The 20313-nt window shown below is 40.4% G+C and overlaps 1 protein-coding gene across 2 annotated transcripts; it reads right to left on the minus strand.

The window, feature by feature from the left end:
- Positions 1-75: 75 nt before the first annotated feature.
- Positions 76-18699, minus strand: edaradd (EDAR-associated death domain). 2 transcript variants are annotated; one of them, XM_069722460.1, is made up of 6 exons: positions 18569-18699; positions 7012-7070; positions 6598-6640; positions 5170-5243; positions 2677-2725; positions 76-2469 (listed from the first exon to the last, which is right to left on the minus strand). In XM_069722460.1, the coding sequence occupies exons 1-6, from the start codon at positions 18600-18602 to the stop codon at positions 2081-2083; spliced, it is 648 nt and encodes a 215-aa protein (XP_069578561.1). In that variant the 5' UTR covers positions 18603-18699; the 3' UTR covers positions 76-2080. The 2 variants fall into 2 exon arrangements, with proteins under 2 accessions (XP_069578561.1, XP_069578560.1); XM_069722459.1 differs by having other exon boundaries at positions 5170-5246.
- Between the last annotated feature and the right edge of the window lie 1614 nt (positions 18700-20313).

A 20313-nucleotide genomic window follows, 5' to 3' on the forward strand; every position in this document is an offset into this window, starting at 1 on the left:
AAAAAGAGAAAAGCTTTGACAGACTTTTGCAGAATATTTTGTTTGAATAATCCAAGTTAAGACATATCTAAGAAATAAAAAAATAAACATACTTGTTGGTTTATTTTGAACACATCTTCCTTCTGGCCACATTCCTCCACACGTGATCAGTAAGGGTGTGATATCCTCCAACATGGTGTGTTATTTCCAAAAATAAAAAAAGAATGGTGTTTGAGGATGATGGGGAAGTATTGGACAAATTAAAATGTTTATGCTAAAGAAAATTTCACAGAAGTTTATTCATCATAAATGTGTTTGCTGAATGTAAAGTCAATCCAGCCACGGTGACACAAGAAGAAAAGTTAGAATGTTATAACGTGAGAATTTGGCCTATTGACAAGAAAAATCAGGTGGTGACAAAAGTCAGTGGATTCATTCACTGTGTACAAATCTGTACAATCTTTTCAATAGCTGTCGACATATTTGAGTCGAGAATGAGAAAATACATTCAAACATTCAGTCCGTGGATTACTGAGAAGTCAAAATGCTACAAGGAAGTACGCTGACTCAGTTATTTTGTCTTTTAACTTCCTGTTTACGCCACAGGAGGAAATGAGTTGTATTGATTCTGATCAGCTGCTGTCTGCATTTGTAGTAAACATCTGACCAGTTTTTGAATAATATGAACAATGTGAAAAAAGATTGAGAGACTGTTCTGTAAAGCAGACCGACAAACGTGATTATTTGCTTATATTAAAACATTCCCCCTGCACAGTACGGGGACCAGCCGGTAACATACTAACATGGTAAGTGGTCCACAAGTTGGTATTTGGGTTTTGTTATTTGGTCATAACAATATGATGTCATAACAGAATACAACATTTCTTCATCCAAACCACATTTGGTAAATACCATACTTCACACAACCCAGTTGTCCACAACATGGCTATTATTAGATATTATTACTATTGGAACAAGAACATTAATCTGAAATGCACTATTAATAAAGTATGCATTGTAACACATTTGGGTAAAAAGTTGTGTTTTGATTCATGTTGATAAATCAGATTCCAGAACAACAGAGTAAAAATCAGCTGCTGCAGTGACAGTTTGTCAAGAATTAAAATGACTGAATAACATCAATCATCACACTCAGGTCTGAATTTAGTGTCCTGGATCCTGTTGCAACAAGATCGGCACCTCCTTGGTCACGTTCTAAATCTGTAAATAAAATTAACATTATCTGTTCTGTAATTATTTTATTTACATCATAAATCACTTACTTGTATTTTGAATCTGACTAAAAGAGAGGTGGGGAGTTATGAGCTGTGAGTTCTGTTATTGCATTGTAAACCTGTTTTAAATAAATCGGACCTCTTTGTGGTGAGTTGTTGTTGAGTTGGAATAACAGGTGGGACCTATGCTGACGGAGGTAACCACAGAGTGTATATAAGGTGGTAACGAGGACCTGTGTGAGTACAGCCATCCTGTGGAACCAAGTGGGACCAACCAATAGAATCTCCTGACATCGCCGAAGGTCCCGCCCACTACGTTAAACTCAACTAGAAAGCAAAAGTTTTTGAGTCGTAACCAAAGAGGTCCGATTTACCATCCAAACTTTTTGTGACACAATAAAGAGGCTGGTTTCATCAGCAAAACACTCAAGTCTGTTTCCAAAACCAACAAAACCAACACCAAACAACAAAATGAACAAAAACCAACACAAAACAACAAAACCAACAAAATCAACCGATACCAAGAAAACTGTGGGAGGATTTGTTTGCAAATTCAAAAGACAGGAAATGAAGGGACGGTCAACGAGAAAGAGATGTTTCAGCAATCGAGAAAAGTAGCAGACAGACTTTTTCTTTTATTTATTAGCTATCAGCAGCAACTAAAAGTTAAACGACAAAACAGAATGAGGTCTGTAATGTTTGAGGTTCTCTGCAGAAAGTTTCCAGTTCATCTTCAATCTTTCTGACGAGATCATTTACTAAAGTTACTAAAAAGTGGTAGTACGTATCAAAGCTGATGAAGAAGGAGAGATCCCAAACAACCTGGACAGAAGAAAGACAGACAGGATAAATATAGAGGCAAACTTTTAATGAGTCTGTTGCCAGCGTGACGGCCAGTCCTTCTCTATCCAGCTCTGCAGCAGACGCAGCACATCAATGCGCTGATAAATGCGGCATAGTTCGGAGAGCTCGGTGACAGTCTTCTGGTTGTAGCGCAGCAGGAACTCCTGGGTGGGACTGTGGGACAGCGAGCCCTGCGTCCGGTGCTCCAGCAGGGTCAGTTCATCGTAGCTCATCCCCCAGCGACTTGCAAAGTTCTTCCAGTTTTTGATGGTGCAGTGGTTCGGATCCAGTTTGAGCCGCAGTAAGTCGAGCAGGTCTTTGTCATTCATGAGGTCGCTGATCTTCGGAGGAGGTGCTGGGCGGCAGCACTTTTCACACGGGCTGTTTAGTAACTGTAGTTCTTTGGGGTAGTCTGAGCTCAGAGGTGAACAAGGAAGAGGAAGTTATCTTAAAGGCGTTTATCACAAATCACAACCTGTCAACATCAATAATTATTCACTCATGTCTTTCGAGACTTTGCTGTCTCCTGGTGGCCATCTGAAAGGAAGCAGACCTTCAAACGAACTGTCCTGTGTGCTGTAAACCTTCCAGCTGTAACAGAAGTGAAGGATGTATTTACCTGGAGAAGTAGATGTTGGGCAGGTGCATTCCTCCACATCTTCGACTGGCTGCAACCAGAGAAGCAAACAAAGTATTACTGGTAGTTGCATTGCTGCCAGTGTTCAAACAGGCCTGATAAGAAACAGCTGTCTTTTGGTTCGAGCGCTTTTACGCACAACAACTGGAGCACCTCAATCAGCCAAAATGATCAGCCACCAGCACGTTAAAAGGATGACGAGAGGAAGGAGGCTTACACTCTCAAACAACAAGGCCCAGTTTCAAATTAAAAGCTCCTTAAAACTACAAGGCAATAAGAACAATTTATTTTAATTAAAATTGGAAAACCATTTGCTGCGTTAGCTACATTACGTGTTGTGCCAATCCCTCTATATCATGGTGTCTGTCCATTGGACATTAGCACTGGGTTTTATATCCACAAGCTTTCCACGAGGTAATGTTACCTTCTTTGTTAGCTTAACTACATGTAAACAACAAATTATTGTTAGTTTGTGTGCTCACATCTTCGTTTTATGTTATAACGTTTGTTCAACTTCAGCTACAAAAAGGAGACATGGACTTCCACGCTGTGTTCGGCTGGACTGTCGAGCCCAGCTGTTAATGTCCTTCCTTTGGCAATTAGTGTCCATGAATTTGGGGGCGGAGCTAATTCACCTGATTTTTCATCTAGTACCATTATCAGGTTCAAATTTGGTGGTTTATGACCAAAAACCTGCCTCAGCTGAAAATTGCGCTTATTGCTTCCTACTTAAACAAATGAGGTTTTTTTTCCCGTGTTGACACTGAGCTGGTTTCGCTACAGTGGTTGGCTGTGGTGGTCTGGATGTGTTTCTTGATCATGGCTTCTGCAGTGAGACATGTCTCAACATAAACCCCGCTGCACACTTCAGTACATCAACATCAGAGAGGATCTCGAGCCGGTCCCCTGAGGTAGTCTACATTTCAACAAATTCATCGGACTTTTCCCTCGACTGTCAGCAGCAGCGTCACAGAGAGCTGCCGAACAAAGACTCTGCTCTGTGATTAGCACTGCTTACAGCTGCCTTCCAGTTCACAGGGACACGAACCACATCCTGTATGTTCTGTTTCAATTAAAACAACAAGCACACTGTGCATCTCCGTTTGATATCCATATATTGTAATGGCTGTTTGGTTGGTGGAGCTCATGTTAAACAAAGTTGTTAATTTAATTGAATGATGTTGCTGTAATGTCATCAAGGGGTTAAAGAACGATTTTTCAGGATCTAGCAAAGAAGACAGAATAGAATTTCATATAATGTGTAATATAATATAGTTTCTACTTGTTATAGATCTATTAAATGACCCATTTGGTGAAGTCGGGTCTCTTTTGGTCCTTTTTGGTCGCTCCGAGCACCCGTACCGTAACACCACGGATAGTCACGCACTTACAGTCCTAGAGGAGGCTAACTGGACCGGTTTGGTTTGAACACATGACACGGAGCTAAAATGTTAAAAACACATGAGTCCATGGATATCTTTGTTCATCAGATATCTTTGTTCAACAGATATCTTTGTTCATCAGATATCTTTGTTCATCAGATATCTTTGTTTGTCAGATATCTTAGTTCATCAGATATATTTGTTCCAACCAGACTGAACTAGCTGATCAGTTTAGTGTTTCTATGTTCTGTATTTATTCGGTTGGAGACTAGAAATCCTCTCTTTTCAACCTTGCCCACAAAGGACAAGGCTGGAAACCAATATTGGATGGTGGTGATCTTCGGGCTCTCAGGCAGCACTGCATTAAAAACAGACACTATTCTGGAGTGGAAATCACTGCATGGGCTCAGGAACAATTCTGAAATGGAGATAACTAACAAAAAGTTAATATAAAAGTTAGTGGGCAAATATTTTGAGAGTGAATTGCTCCACAATATGAACACATGTAGATTACATATTTTAATTAGATGGTAACTTGTTGGACAGTATCACACTGGAGGGTGTTTTAATATATAGATATATATCTTTGTTCATCAGATATCTTTGTCCATCAGATATCTTTGTTCCAACCAGACTGAACTAGCTGATCAGTTTAGTATTTCTATGTTCTGTATTTATTCAGTTGGAGACTAGAAATCCTCTCTGTTGCTAGGTGGTTGCTAAGGGTCGGATTACTTCCTGGAGTAGGAAACATTACGTACGTTACATAAGTCTAATGATTGTTTTCTAGTTCTTAATCATACCCCATGTGTTTCTATGGAAACGGAGATAAATTGCCCCCAAAATATGAATACATTTTGGTTACATATTTTATTTAGTAGGTACATTGTTGTATAATCGTAATATTACACTCAAGGTGATGCTTTGATGTCGTTATTGGCACGACAGTGATTCAGTCAGGACAGAGGCACATCGCTGTCGTGCCAATAACGACGTTAAAGCATCACCCTTGAGTGTAATATTGCTTAAGTGCGGACCTTTGCCTTTATGAAAGGTTGTGTGGAGGCACGTGTGTTGAAGGCTGGACACTGACCTGTCGTATTCTGTCCTGTGACGAGAGGCTCAGGTATCCGGTGGGCATGGAGCTCAGATGGAGAGTCACAGCATCTGCTTGAGACACATTACTGACATCAGTGTATTCTGAAGGAATACATTTATTACTGACAAATAACCGAACGCTTTTCAACAGAAAACATGTTGTAATATCAGTAAATTTGCAGTCAGCGGCAGACAGACGGGCCTTTATTTGGTGCAGGTTTAAATCAGAGGCAGTGAGGCCACTGACTCTGTTCCTATTAATGGACACATCCGCTGCACAAATCCATCCAGTCCAACCAGGACAACATGCCATACCTGTTCTTAGTCTGTTCTTTCTAGTTTTGACTCTTTATTGTATTTTAGTCCTTTTGTAACATTTGGGACTGTAACATAAGTAAAGCCTCTTTTGTTTTTTCTAACGTAATGCAGCGTGAGTAATGTTAACTTTTTGTGGACAGTCAGAACATCTGCTTCCTAGTAAAGAGATCTACCCAGCTGAGTGTCAGAGCTCACACTTGCTTTTCCATCCTGCAACCAAGTTTACAAAAAAGTTGTCTAAAATGTAAATCAAATCCAAATGCAATGATTTGGAAATCACATAAACCCATATTTAAAAAAAAATAAAAAAAAGACCAATTACAACATTAAATATTTTATTGTTTTATGAAAAATATCTGTTCATTTTGAATTTGATGCCAGAAATAAAACTCAAAAAGGTTCAGACAGGGTCAACAAAAGACCACAAAAAGTTGTGTAACGCTAATAAATAAACCTGGTGAAACATCTCAACTAATGAGGTTACCATGGCAACAGATCAGTAACATGATTTGGTATAAAAGATGATTCCAGAGCAACAGAGTCTCTCAGCAGTGAAGATGGGGAGAGGTTCACCACTCTGAAAGACTGTTTGGGAAAATAGTTCAACAATCTAAGAATAATGTTCCTCAACGTAAAACTCCAAAGAATTAGTGGATTTCATCGTCTACGGTTCATAATACCATTAAAAGATTCAGAGAATCTGGAGAAATCTCTGAACACAAGGGACAAGGCTGGAAACCAATATTGGATGGTGGTGATCTTCGGGCCCTCAGGCAGCACTGCATTAAAAACACACTATTCTGGAGTGGAAATCACTGCATGGGCTCAGGAACACTTGTGAAAACCATCGTCTGTGAACACAGTTCATCGCTGCGTCCACAAATGCAGGTTAAAACTCTCCAAAGAAGAAACCAGATAGAAACATGAATTCAAGAAAACTGAGTGCAGTGATTGAATTAGTGATGTGGAAACACATCATCCTGAACATCCTCCTGGTTCTCTCCACACCTTTATTTGCTCATGTTGACCACATATGTATGAATGCTGAGAAAAGTAGTCCACATATGCATGATAAAATGAACCACAGTGTTGACCCATTATTTACCATGAGGATCTGCTACCTGCACTGGATAATTGGCTTCCAAGGACTGTGGGAGAGACAAGGACAGACATGAGAATATTATAAGTAAACAGAACTGCAAAGAAAAACCTGAGAAAGACAAGCTCGTCTGCTTCGATAACCCTCTTCTTCTTCTTCTGTTGCTGAGACTGTGACAGACACTCTCACTCTGCTGAGTACAGACGGGAAGCAGCCTGCTGGAACTTGTTCTGTGATGAGCCCCAGCTATCACAGCACAATGTCTTCAGTTATGCTACATTTCTCAGCAGATTAGGGCAATACTTCTCTGTCTGAGGAAGAACGATGATAAATCAGCACAAAACAACGCAGCCAGAGGACAAGTCAAGACAGTTAAACAAACACATGACTGGAGGAGGCGATCGAGATGATGTTACTCACAAATTCTGCCACAAAGCTGCTGGTGTCTGTGTCCTCCACCGGTTCAGAGCTGCTTCTGTCTGTTTCAGAAGAGGAAGAGGCTTCAGTGTGGTGAATCATGATGTTGTCACCTGAACTGACTTCATCCAACAGTATATACTACCGGTACAACTGCAGCGATGCAGAGAGAAACCACACCCTGCAGCCAACGGACACAATGTGGGCAGAAAAACCTGATAAATTTAGATTAGGTGAAGTCATTTCAAAGACAAGGAGGACGTCTTTGTGATATTATGTCTTCAACCTTCAGCTACACTCTTCCAGTTAAAAAAGTGTGACCTGTAAGTGTAAGTGTGGTGGTGGAGTGTGGTTAGCTCAGCTGCAGGGGGGGGGGGAGTGGTTCAGGGAACTGTGCCGGGAAGGTGTAATGAGCACAGCTGAGCCAAATATGAACTGATGAGCTCTCCCCTATAAAGGGAGCAGGGAGAAGGAGGCTAAGGAGGAGCGGTTGCATGAAGACATCAGTGTATGGACCGGGCAAATAAAGGCATTTTATACCCGAACGTACGACTGAGCGGGTCATCTGTGTTCAGGAGAGACCCCGGTAGCACCAACCTTGCTACAGTAAGCAACATGGAAAACTCTCAGATCGAACACCTTGAGGAGGAATATTTTCAACAGCACTCTCACAGAGCAGCACAAAGACAGCTTTCAGCTCCACAGAGGACCTGCAGGAGGGTGGGCCGTCATCAGTCTACACCACTGTGAGGCCCGTGAATCCAGAGGGATCCGAATCAAGAACCGCTCTGACCTTTCTTGGATTACACTCTAAGACGACAACGCTTTCATTTGCTGGTATCAGGATGAAGTGAGCGGAGAAAATAGCTAAAATGACCTTCAGATATGTTGTTTTATCTGAGCCACAGTCCCAAACCCAAAACTCTTCAGTTCACCATCTTGTGTGAGAAGAACAAGCACCAAATACATCTGCTGAGTTGGAAACACTAAATATTTGAAGGTTTTCTGCAAAGAAAAACTGAATGATCCACTGACACACACTGGAGCACCACGTGAGGATTAATCCGCCACTGAAAATAGTCCCAGTGGAGTGATAGTCAAGAGGCAGAACACTAGAAAGAGACCTCTATATATGCAGTGTAGTACGATACCAGCACACAGGAACCAACATAAAGTAGAATGATGATGTCTCTGACAATAACAACAGAAACTGAGACTATGAGCTCTGTGAAGTAGAACATCAGTCTGCTTTAGAGGGTTCAGGTGTTCCTAATAAAGTGACCCTCTGGGTCAGTAAAACCCATACATGAACCCTGCGCAGCTCGGTATGTACATCGTCCCCTTGGGCCATCTGATTCATGCAAGTTACGAAGGAAATCTTGTTAAAAAAGCTATATGCTCAACAGGTAACACCTGTTTTTATTTGGATATGTTAGCACAGTTATCATAGATGTTTCCACTGAATTTGACCTTCTACACTGAATTATCTGAAACCAAAAAATACTACATCCCGCCCACCGACAGCTGTAACCTGACTGCAACAAAGTCCTGTCAATTAAACAGACACGCCCCAAAACCACATTCTTTTGAGTGCCTTGAGTGCAGAAGTGTCTTCAGCTGCAATACCAGCGAGTGCCACTAGAGGTCGGCTCCAAAAAGCCTCCGGCTCCATAGACTCCCATTCAACTTCTCTCATCAAATCCAAAGTGAATAAAATGTGTCCATCAGTTATCTCGGTGTTGTTAGCTAAAGTCACTCCTTCTTATTAGTTTTCTGGAGGTCCATCTGAAAATAATCCCTCATTCATTAGAAAAGAAGATTCAAGAAGACCTGTTTTTGGGGGCGTGGCTGTTTGATTGACAGGCTTGTGGTGCAGTCAGGTTACAGCTATCGGTGGGAACCGGTTCTTCATAGTGACCACAGTATTTATTGTGATGTGTGTTTGTTGTGATGTGTTTGTTGTGATGTGTTTATTGTGATGTGTTTGTTGTGATGTGTGTTTTTGTGATGTGTTTTTATTGTGATGTGTTTGTTGTGATGTGTGTTTGTTGTGATGTGTGTTTGTGATGTGTGTTTATTGTGATGTTTGTTGTGATGTGTGTTTATCGTGATGTGTATTTATTGGGATGTGTTTATTGTGATGTGTGTTTATTGTGATGTATTTATTGTGATGTGTTTGTTGTGATGTGTGTTTATTGTGATGTGTTTATTGTGATGTGTGTTTATTGTGATGTGTGTTTATTGTGATGTGTTTATTGTGATGTGTCTATTGTGATGTGTTTATTGTGATGTGTGTTTATTGTGTTGTGTTTTTATTGTGATGTGTGTTTATTGTGTGTGTTTATTGTGTTGTTTTTATTATGATGTGTTTGTTGTGATGTGAGTTTATTGTGATGTGTGTTTATTGTGTTGTTTGTTGTGATGTGCTTATTGTGATGTGTTTATTGTGATGTGTTTGTTGTGATGTGAGTTTATTGTGATGTGTGTTTATTGTGTTGTTTGTTGTGATGTGCTTATTGTGATGTGTGTTTATTGTGATGTGTGTTTATTGTGATGTGTTTATTGTGTTGTATGTTTATTGTGATGTGTGTTTATTGTGATGTGTTTAAAGTGATGTGTTTTTATTGTGATGTGTTTATTGTGATGTGTTTGTTGTGATGTGTTTGTTGTGATGTGTGTTTATTGTGATGTGTTTGTTGTGATGTGTGTTTATTGTGATGTGTGTTTATTGTGATGTGTTTATTGTGTTGTATGTTTATTGTGATGTGTGTTTATTGTGATGTGTTTAAAGTGATGTGTTTTTATTGTGATGTGTTTATTGTGATGTGTTTGTTGTGATGTGTGTTTATTGTGATGTGTGTTTAAAGTGATGTGTGTTTATTGTGATGTGTTTATTGTGTTGTGTGTTTATTGTGATGTGTTTATTGTGTTGTATGTTTATTGTGATGTTTTTAAACAAACAGTGTACAAAGTTCTCTGGAGAGTTTCATCAAAGGGTCAAAGGATAAGATCTACATGACTTTTATAATTCTTACATTTTCACCAGGCCTCCCACGTACATGAGCACTCATCCAGTGAGAGGAGGGAGCTCAGCCGAACTCACTGTGGGGCTCATATGTCAATGTATTTTTCTTGGTGTAATTTTACATTTCCTGTACAACACTAACTCTACCTTTCTACAGGATTCATTACGCAGACTTCAGCTGTGACGTCACTCTTCAGGGGAACTAGAGGTGAATCCCCGTCACCACAGCCTTCAGAGACCAGCCCACTCTACTCGGAAATATTGACTGCTTTCATGTTGGTTTCAGTATTTCTATGTCAAGACAGTCACAAGCCGTCATGAATTTGAACGTGGTATCAACAAATCATGCAGAAAAAAGACAAGATGCAACAACAAATTGCCTTCACTTGATGTTATTAGTGATTCTAAATGTAGCGCATCAAGGATCTTTACTGGGTTCACTACTCTACAGTTTTTATACCTTACCTCATCCATGTGACATTCACCAAACTGTAGGTGTTGATTCTAATGAACCAACATGAATGTCAGTCTGGTGAAGAATGTGAACCAGCATGTTAAAACATGTTTAAGGGTCAGCAGCCAAAGCTGATAGAAAAGACAACTTGTTGCATTTATAAAATGAGGTGTGAGCTCTGATTCCTTGCATTAAAGTTGGGCATGTCTCCCCTAAAGGTGGAAATCACAAGTCACTTCACTGATGACTGGTTCAGCCGACTTCGAAAATCACTGCCTGAGTTGTTCTGCAGCTTATTTTCTGATGCGGACTCAAATCCATCCTGAAAAATTGAATCTCTGACTTCAATAACCTGACATTACTCTTAAACTAAAAACCAACCTGGTGTCACGGCAAGGCGTGAAATAGCCACGCCCGTCCACTACAGCAAAATGTGAAATAGCCACGCTTTTCACGTTTTCCTTTAGTGGACGAAAATGAAACCTACTGCATACACACAGCCATGTGATTTACAGGGAAATTTAACTTTTAGGAAAAACACATGGTTGGGGTTATATTAAAAATAACAACATGGCTGGGATTAGGAAACAATGTCGTCACCTCCTGGATTCAAACCTCTGCCTCCTGAACGGCTGGCTCTGATTGATGCCACCAGGCCACCTCTCCTGCCTCCATATACTGCTGAAAAATGGCCTTTGTACTTGGTCATTACAGTGATGGTCAGTAGAAGCAACAATCACATACAAACCTTTTAATAATTGTTTGTTATTAATCAAGTTATTAGTTGTGTTAAAAATTCCCTCAAAGTCTTGGTGAACTATTTGTTCGGTAGTGAAGCTGCATCTTGAAGGCAACAAACCGCTCAGTGTGGTGGGCTACCTGTCTGAAGTGGGTGTGGCTTCTGAAGTAGGTGGGGCTTCTGAATGCATATTACCGAAGTGGATGTAAAGAAATGGCTGCCTGGAGGGTAGAAAATCAACCTGAAGAGTTATGAACTTAAAGTAGATGATTTGTAGCTCAAACATGTAAAACTATGTGTAGATAACGTAGCAGTGCCCCCCTGTATGGTAGTAAATACAAAGCATTAAGCACTAGGACTCATAGTCAGCCACTTATCAGGTGTATGTGGAAGCCCGGATCAGTTGAGCATTGTTTCTGCCTTTCTGGGAATGCAGGCGTGTAGCTGCACGCTCAGGATGAAGCTCCAGAGATGAAATATAAACCACATCATAATACATTGCTCGGGGGCCATAATAAACTCAGCTTTTCTTTCTTTCTTTTTTGACCACCCATGTCTGCTGTGAGAGGATGAAGCAGTTTGTCTGCAGCCCGTCGTGGGCCTTTTCTTTGTCATGAGCTTGTTTCCACACATGAATGGAGGTGAATAGCGTGCTGATACCAGACGCAGGCGACAGCAGTGTCTATACTGACAGCAGCTACATACTCCTTCACTGGGCGTGTGTTACCGACCTGCACAGGTGTAGACTGATGTATTAATAACATGTCAACCAATCAAAATCCATCTGACTCACTTACAAACCTGAACAAGTTCTTAGCAGCTCAGCACACTGCAGCATCTCACGTCTTTTTTTTAACAACAATGATTCTGCAGTTTGTCATCTTTGTATTTTTTCCACCACGGTCCTATCCAGAAAAAAATCTTGTGATTATTATGAATAATCCCACACCACACAGTGTTTTTTGTTGGATCTACTTGCTACTGTCAAATCTGCTGTTCTGTTCATTATCCATTGTATGGCGGTACAGATACTGCTTTTTAACATTTAACATGTAATTTGAATGAATCGCCACCACAAATAATATCCCATTTACCTCCATTGTACTCGGGTGTGCAGGGGTGGGGGTCGGTGGGGTAAAAATACCATCAACAGATGTCTCACAAGCTACAACAACAAAACTACCTGCATGGACGTGTACGATGTGAAAATAGGATTTTGTGTAATTGAGGTAACATATTCTTTTAATACATTGACAAAGCCAATAAAAACATCCTGTAAGTGTCAGTAGATCAACTTTAAACCAAACATATATCAGCACCTAAATACTATATTGTTCAAACTCTAAAAAGCTATCTAAATTCATCAGTTTCCAAACCTGCCCTTTGGGACATGTGTTAAAGTATTTCATGTTCTTCGAAGTTCATTACAGCCCGGATGATTTTATCTGAACGACATAAATGTTAGCCGACGTGCACCAATATGAAAACTTTTCTGTAATGAACCAAATGCAGAAAAACATGGTTTAGGTCATTTCGAACATTTTCTGTTTATAGTTTATCGTAATTTATAATTTCATTCCCAGTGAGGTTTCCTGTTATATAAATTTTTTACTCCCTAATATTGGCATCAGGATCGGCCCACCAAGTACACAAACTGATCCCAATGTGAACGTACAGAACCTGACTGTTTCCACTGACTGCTGCAGACCCACAGCCTCAGGGTCACTTCACTTTAGAACTCTGGCTCTGTTCTGCTTTGGTGCCAAAACCTGTAGCAGTAACTAACCTGTAACTAACCTGTAGCTGTAACTAACCTGTAGCAGTAACTAACCTGTAACAGTAACTAACCTGTAGCAGTAACTAACCTGTAACTAACCTGTAGCTGTAACTAACCTGTAACTAACATAGTTACCTAAAAACTACAGACTGGATATAAAACTACAGACTGGACATAAAATGCAGAAGTGTCTTAAGCTGCAATACCATCGAGTGCCACTAGAGGTCAGCTCCATAAAGCCTACGGATCCACTACAGCCACAGGTTAGTTACTGCAGTTTTATACCCAGTCAGTGTTTTATATCCAGTCTGTGGTTTTATATCCAGTCTGTGGTTTTATATCCAGTCTGTAGTTTTATATCCAGTCAGTGTTTTATATCCAGTCTGTGGTTTTATATCCAGTCTGTAGTTTTATATCCAGTCTGTGGTTTTATATCCAGTCTGTAGTTTTATATCCAGTCAGTGTTTTATATCCAGTCTGTAGTTTTATATCCAGTCTGTGGTTTTATATCCAGTCTAGTTTTATATCCAGTCTGTAGTTTTATATCCAGTCTGTAGTTTTATATACAGTCTGTAGTTTTATACCCAGTCTGTAGTTTTATATCCAGTCTGTTGTTTCACAGTATATCCAGCCTGTGGTTTTATATCCAGTCTGTAGTTTTATATCCAGTCTGTAGTTTTATATCCAGTCTGTTGTTTCACAGTATATCCAGCCTGTGGTTTTATATCCAGTCTGTAGTTTTACATCCAGTCTGTGGCTTTATATCCAGTCTGTGGTTTTAAATCCAGTCTGTAGTTTTATATCCAGCCTGTGGTTTTATATTCAGTCTGTAGTTTTATATCCAGTCTGTGGTTTTATATCCAGTCTGTAGTTTTATATCCAGTCGAGTTTTATATCCAGTCTGTAGTTTTATATTCAGTCTGTAGTTGTATATCCAGTCTGTAGTTTTATATCCAGTCTGTAGTTTTATATCCAGTCTGTTGTTTTACAGTATATCCAGCCTGTGGTTTTATATCCAGTCTGTAGTTTTATATCCAGTTGATTGTTTTATATCCAGTCTGTGGTTTTATATCCAGTCTGTAGTTTTACATCCAGTCTGTGGCTTTATATCCAGTCTGTAGTTTTATATCCAGTCTGTGGTTTTATATCCAGTCTGTAGTTTTACATCCAGTCTGGAGTTTTATATCCAGTCTGTGGTTTTATATCCAGTCTGTAGTTTTATATCCAGTCTGTGGTTTTACGTCCAGTCTGTAGTTTTACATCCAGTCTGTGGCTTTATATCCAGTCTGTAGTTTTATATCCAGTCTGGAGTTTTATATCCAGTCTGTAGTTTTATATCCAGTCTGTAGTTTTATATCCAGTCTGGAGTTTTATATCCAGTCTGTGGTTTTATATCCAGTCTGTAGTTTTATGTCCAGTCTGTAGTTTTATATCCAGTCTGTGGTTTTATGTCCAGTCTGTAGTTTTATATCCAGTCTGTAGTTTTATATCCAGTCTGTGGTTTTATATCCAGTCTGTAGTTTTATATCCAGTCTGTGGTTTTATGTCCAGTCTGTAGTTTTATGTCCAGTCTGTAGTTTTATATCCAGTCTGTAGTTTTATATCCAGTCTGTGGTTTTATGTCCAGTCTGTAGTTTTATATCCAGTCTGTAGTTTTATATCCAGTCTGTGGAGCTCACATATCAAACTGTGTCAAAGACAGAAAATCATCAACAAAGACTTGAAATGCTTCAGAAAGTCTACGGTCAACAAGAAGTGAGCCAGACGAGCGGTTCTGAGTGACATTAGTGTTTCAGAGTGTTTTACAACGTCACAGTCCAACAACAGTCAGCTGGTCGCAGAATGACTTGATTTTCTATTCGGCACGTCAACAAGCACGTCTGCAGTCTTCTGGACAGACCACAAGCCTGTTATTCTGTTCCACACAAAAACCGACAGGGGAGAGATCTGTGCTCACATGATGATGATGATGATGATGATGATGATGACCCAGTGTAGGCTCTCATTATATCATGGAGATAATTGAACAGGTGAAAGGCGGAGTTTTCGGGTCGCCTTCTTCCTGTCTCTCCCCTGTATGTCTCGCTCTGAACGATGGTGAACAAAAATCCCGTGACTGCTGATTGGTTACAACTCTTTCCTGGTCGGCCCTCAAAAAGTCAATAATGGTGATTATGATAGAGAAACTCTGTAGGATGAGAGGACTGGATGCAGCAGCACTGCAGCAGATTCCGGATAAAATGAGATTTACGGTTTATTTACTTGAAATTCAGGTAATTTTGTCCATAGAAATGTTCAGTGCACTTATTTACCTGACAGAAGAAAACTCTTACAGGAGAAATACATCTACGTCACGAGAGGTTTCTCGTGTTTGTCTCGACGGTGTGAATTTCACTTGTGTTTTAATGACCCAAGGTGAAATAATTGGGCTGCATTCCCAGCGGCTATAGTCAGTTCTACTGAACAATGCATGAAGAATTATGACTTAATATCCACGTTTGAGTGGAATCAAATGGTTTCATCAGCACAGTGTATCATCAGGATGAACTTGAAAAAGAAGATTACATCGTTTTTAAACAGTAGACTGACTACTTTGCTAAATCATTAGTATCTGCGCGGTCCTGCGAGGTGCATGCAATTCTCAGCGAGCAGGCAGAATTCAGCACGACACCGAAACATCAGCTCTGGACAACAGGAAGGGAACACTCCGTTTTTTTGTTTAAATGCAGCAGCTTCATGAATCTGACACTGAACATAATAAATGTAAGTTCAGTCTCTGGTCTTTTATTAATTACAACCTTTGAACTCATTCTTCTTCTTTCTGTCTACCTCACTCGCTCTTGCTGGGTTTGTTCTCCTCTTTGCTCCAGTTCAGATTTTGTCCGTCACCATCTTTGCTAGCTCGGAGCGGTTGGGAGCAGGAAGTGACCATATTTGGACGAGCTGGGGGAGGAGCCAGCGGTGGATCTGACTGATCTGATCGGAAACCTGACGATACTACGTCCCGCCCACCGATAGCTGTAACCTGACTGCACCGCAGGCCTGTCAATCAAACAGACACGCCCCCAAAACCAGGTCTTCTTGAATCTTCTTTTCTAATGAATGAGGGATTATTTTCAGATGGACCTCCAGAAAACTAATAAGAAGGAGTGACTTTAGCTAACAACACCGAGATAACTGATGGACACATTTTATTCACTTTGGATTTGATGAGAGAAGTTGAATGGGAGTCTATGGAGCCGGAGGCTTTTTGGAGCCGACCTCTAGTGGCACTCGCTGGTATTGCAGCTGAAGACACTTCTGGATCGGAACCATTTTACAGACCTGAAGCTACAAACTCTTTTATATCCAGTCTGTAGTTTTATGTGCAGTCTGTAGTTTTATATCCAGTCTGTAGTATTATATCCAGTCTGTAGTTTTATATCCAGTCTGTGGTTTTATATCCAGTCTGTGGTTTTATATCCAGTCTGTAGTTTTATATCCAGTCTGTAGTTTATATCAAGTCTGTAGTTTTATATCCAATCTGTCGTTTTATATCCAGTCTGTGGTTTTATATCCAGTCTGTAGTTTTATGTGCAGTCTGTAGTTTTATATCCAGTCTGTAGTTTTATGTCCAGTCTGTGGTTTTATATCCAGTCTGTAGTTTTATGTCCAGTCTGTGGTTTTATATCCAGTCTGTAGTTTTATATTCAGTCTGTAGTTTTATATCCAGTCTGTGGTTTTATATCCAGTCTGTAGTTTTATATCTAGTCTGTAGTTTTACATCAAGTCTGCGGTTTTATATCCAGTCTGTAGTTTTATATCCAGTCTGTGGTTTTATATCCAGTCTGTAGTTTTATATCCAGTCTGTAGTTTCATATCCAGTCTATAGTTTTATATCCAGTCTGTGGTTTTATATCCAGTCTGTAGTTTTATATCCAGTCTGTAGTTTATATCAAGTCTGTAGTTTTATATCAAATCTGTCGTTTTATATCCAGTCTGTGATTTTATATCCAGTCTGTAGTTTTATATCCAGTCTGTAGTTTTATATCCAGTCTGTAGTTTTATGTCCAGTCTGTGGTTTTATATCCAGTCTGTAGTTTTATATCAAGTCTGTGGTTTTATATCCAGTCTGTAGTTTTATATCCAGTCTGTAGTTTTATGTCCAGTCTGTGGTTTTATATCCAGTCTGTGGTTTTATATCCAGTCTGTAGTTTTATATCTAGTCTGTAGTTTTACATCAAGTCTGCAGTTTTATATCCAGTCTGTAGTTTTATATCCAGTCTGTAGTTTTATATCCAGTCTGTAGTTTTATATCCAGTCTGTGTCCACTGAAGGGTGCCATTAGTCGACCCTCCGGAGCTGTTTCCGGTCGAGCTGAACAGTTTAGGATAACTGTGGTGGACAGGTTGAGTGTGAAGGTTAAAACAGGATCTGAGAGTTACACATGGCTGAAGAAGACACGCTGACTGTGAGGACAACACAAGGACACTGAGCAGAACTGCTGTTTTGGAAACGAGTCAGGTTTCTACAGATCAGAGATATTAGCTTTAAGATATACAGGCAACCTGTGCAGATAAAAACTGAAGTACAACAAAGTTTTCTGTGGTTTCAGTAGGTCCTGTTACCAGAAACTATCTGCGCTCCCACACTGCTGCTAGCATCAGCAGCAAGGCTCACAGACAAGTCACATTTCCCTCAATTATTGTAGTTCGTTTTGTATTCAGCACTATTCAGAAGTATATCTGCCAGTCACAGTGCGCAAGAGCCGACATGTGCATCGCAACCTGTTAGATTCAAGCTGTTGTTGCCTTGTTGCGCCGAACGTGTCGTCACCAACATGACGAGCCTTCGTGTGCTGTGTGCAGGGTTCACGCCGGACTGGTTCACGTGAAGCTGCTCGACCCCAGTGTGTGGATCACGTTGAATGTTTCCCGCATCATCCATCATATTGAAGTTAGCTCAGTGAGCTGAGTGCTGATAGGAGAATCTGAGTCCTCAGTAATAATAGAGTTCATCATTTATTCTTGTAAACACAAACTGTCCCAGTGAAGGAGGATTATTACTGTCAACATGGAAACCCAGATGTTGTTCTGATTCATTTGTCCTGTGAAGCTTCAGTATAATTTATTAATATCTAATAAAGCCGTTAGTTAGAGTCAGAAACAGCATCCACATGACACAGCAGCCCTTTGTCCTGTGCTGCTCTGCATCAATGCTCATTCACAGGATGCATCAGGTCACACTTCTCCAAACAGCACACGGTGAGGCCGGAGGGTTTTCGTGATCCCACTGAAGGAATTTTTCAGGTTGTTGAAACTTTTTTGGTTGTGGTTATTTTCTATTTTGCCCCTGAACTACTATAACGAGATTCCATGAAATGAATCGTTCCAACTGTAGCCTATCTATCGAGATAAAACACGATTTTTAATCGTAAAAAAATGTACTTGGATAAATAATGAGCAGGACAAATGATCACATAAACTTTGTGTAGCATGACGCTACAAAGATGATGATTTCAAATAATTTGGAGTAAAACAGTTCACAAGGTAACACACTGCGATGAAAACAGGATCTTCTACTCACCAAATGGCTCCTTACACACCCGCAAGCTGCTCATTTTGGAAGCTGGGACGTCTCCACACGGGGCAGCGTGTCAGGATGAACAGAAAGTCTCTCCACGGTGTGGAACACTGAATATACTGTGCGCCCTGCGCTCACACAGTGCCAGTGCTAGTGCCAGTGCGGGCTCAGACAGTGCCAGTGCTCGTGCCAGTGCCAGTGCGGGCTCAGACAGTGCCAGTGCTCGTGCCAGTGCCAGTGCGAGCTCAGACAGTGCCAGCCCAGCGGCGGCGGCTCTCAGAATGAAACACCTCAGTGATGAAAAGGTACCAGGAACAATGCTGCCTTCCTTGTCCCCTCGTAAATTCTAACTCTTCTACGGTATGAGATTCCATTCGTCCCCAAACGATGTCGACATGCGCACTGTCTCGTGACAAAACATTTGTTAATTTCTGGTCAACTCTGAGCTGCTCTTCTATTGTCTGACTGTCTTTCTGCTTGTTGTTCTGATGTGTGGAACACAGGTTGAACCGTTACCTCCATGTGGCTTTCACATTAAGATCTCATCTTGTTGATGGACGCCTGGCAGTAAAAGCCCAGTGCTCCCGTTGCGGGGAAAAAGTAAATAAATACATTTTATATAAACTATATTATATAAAGTATAAAGTGTGTCTCATGGCTTCAGTAGCTTCCGAGGAATAATGTACACATATTTTGAAGTCGGAATTAATTCGAGGATGTTTTTTTTAGATAGATGTTGTTAATCTGGACCCCACAATAATACAGCACTCATCACTTCTTTCTTTCAATAAACCAAAAAGTTGGGACACTGTGTAAAATGTAAATAAAAACAGAATGCAATGATTTGCAAATCATGTAAATACATATTTAATTGAAAATAGACCAAAGACAACATATCAAATGTTGAAACTGAGAAATTTGATTGTTTTTTGAAAAATATCTGCTCATTTTGAATTTGATGGCAACAACACGTCTCAAAAAAAGTTGGGACAGGTTCAACAAAAGACTGGAAAAGTTTTGTACCACTAAAAAAGACATCTGGTGGAATAATGTTCCTCAACGTAAAACTCCAAAGAATTAGTGGATTTCATCGTCTACGGTTCATAATATCATTAAAAGATTCAGAGAATCTGGAGAAATCTCTGAACACAAGGGACAAGGCTGGAAACCAATATTGGATGGTGGTGATCTTCGGGCCCTCAGGCAGCACTGCATTAAAAACACACTATTCTGGAGTGGAAATCACTGCATGGGCTCAGGAACACTTGTGAAAACCATCGTCTGTGAACACAGTCCATTCAGTCTCGGTCTGTGGTGGTCTGGATCGCAGCTCGGTAACATACACCAGGCATACAGGTAGAGGATTTACTGGACATGTGGAAGTAAAAGAGAACTTCTCTGAAACACAGGACACAATCCTGTCTGTCAGAGAGGGGAAGGCAACACAAGCTCACACTGGCGACCTCTGCTGGACTGTCAGGGACACACAACACGTAAGAAACCCGAGTGGGTGCAGTGTGGTGACTCAGATCAGATCTGTTACAGCTGATCAGGATCTGTGTTGCTTCAACTGGAATCCAAACCACACTGTTGAAACTGTTTTAGGCTTGACTTTTTATTGTTGGAGTTTTTCCATCCTGTTGTCCTTGTTAATGTTGTTTCAGCAGAAGCCATGTTGAGTGAAAAAGATGACTGTATGCAGGGCTACCAGAAATACTGAGGTCAGGGGTCAACTTCAAACAGGATAT

The sequence above is a fragment of the Brachyistius frenatus genome, unplaced genomic scaffold (assembly GCF_029030835.1).
Source record: "Brachyistius frenatus isolate BFR_SWC_R1_liver_20210118 unplaced genomic scaffold, ASM2903083v1 Contig_292, whole genome shotgun sequence".
NCBI lineage: Eukaryota > Metazoa > Chordata > Actinopteri > Embiotocidae > Brachyistius > Brachyistius frenatus.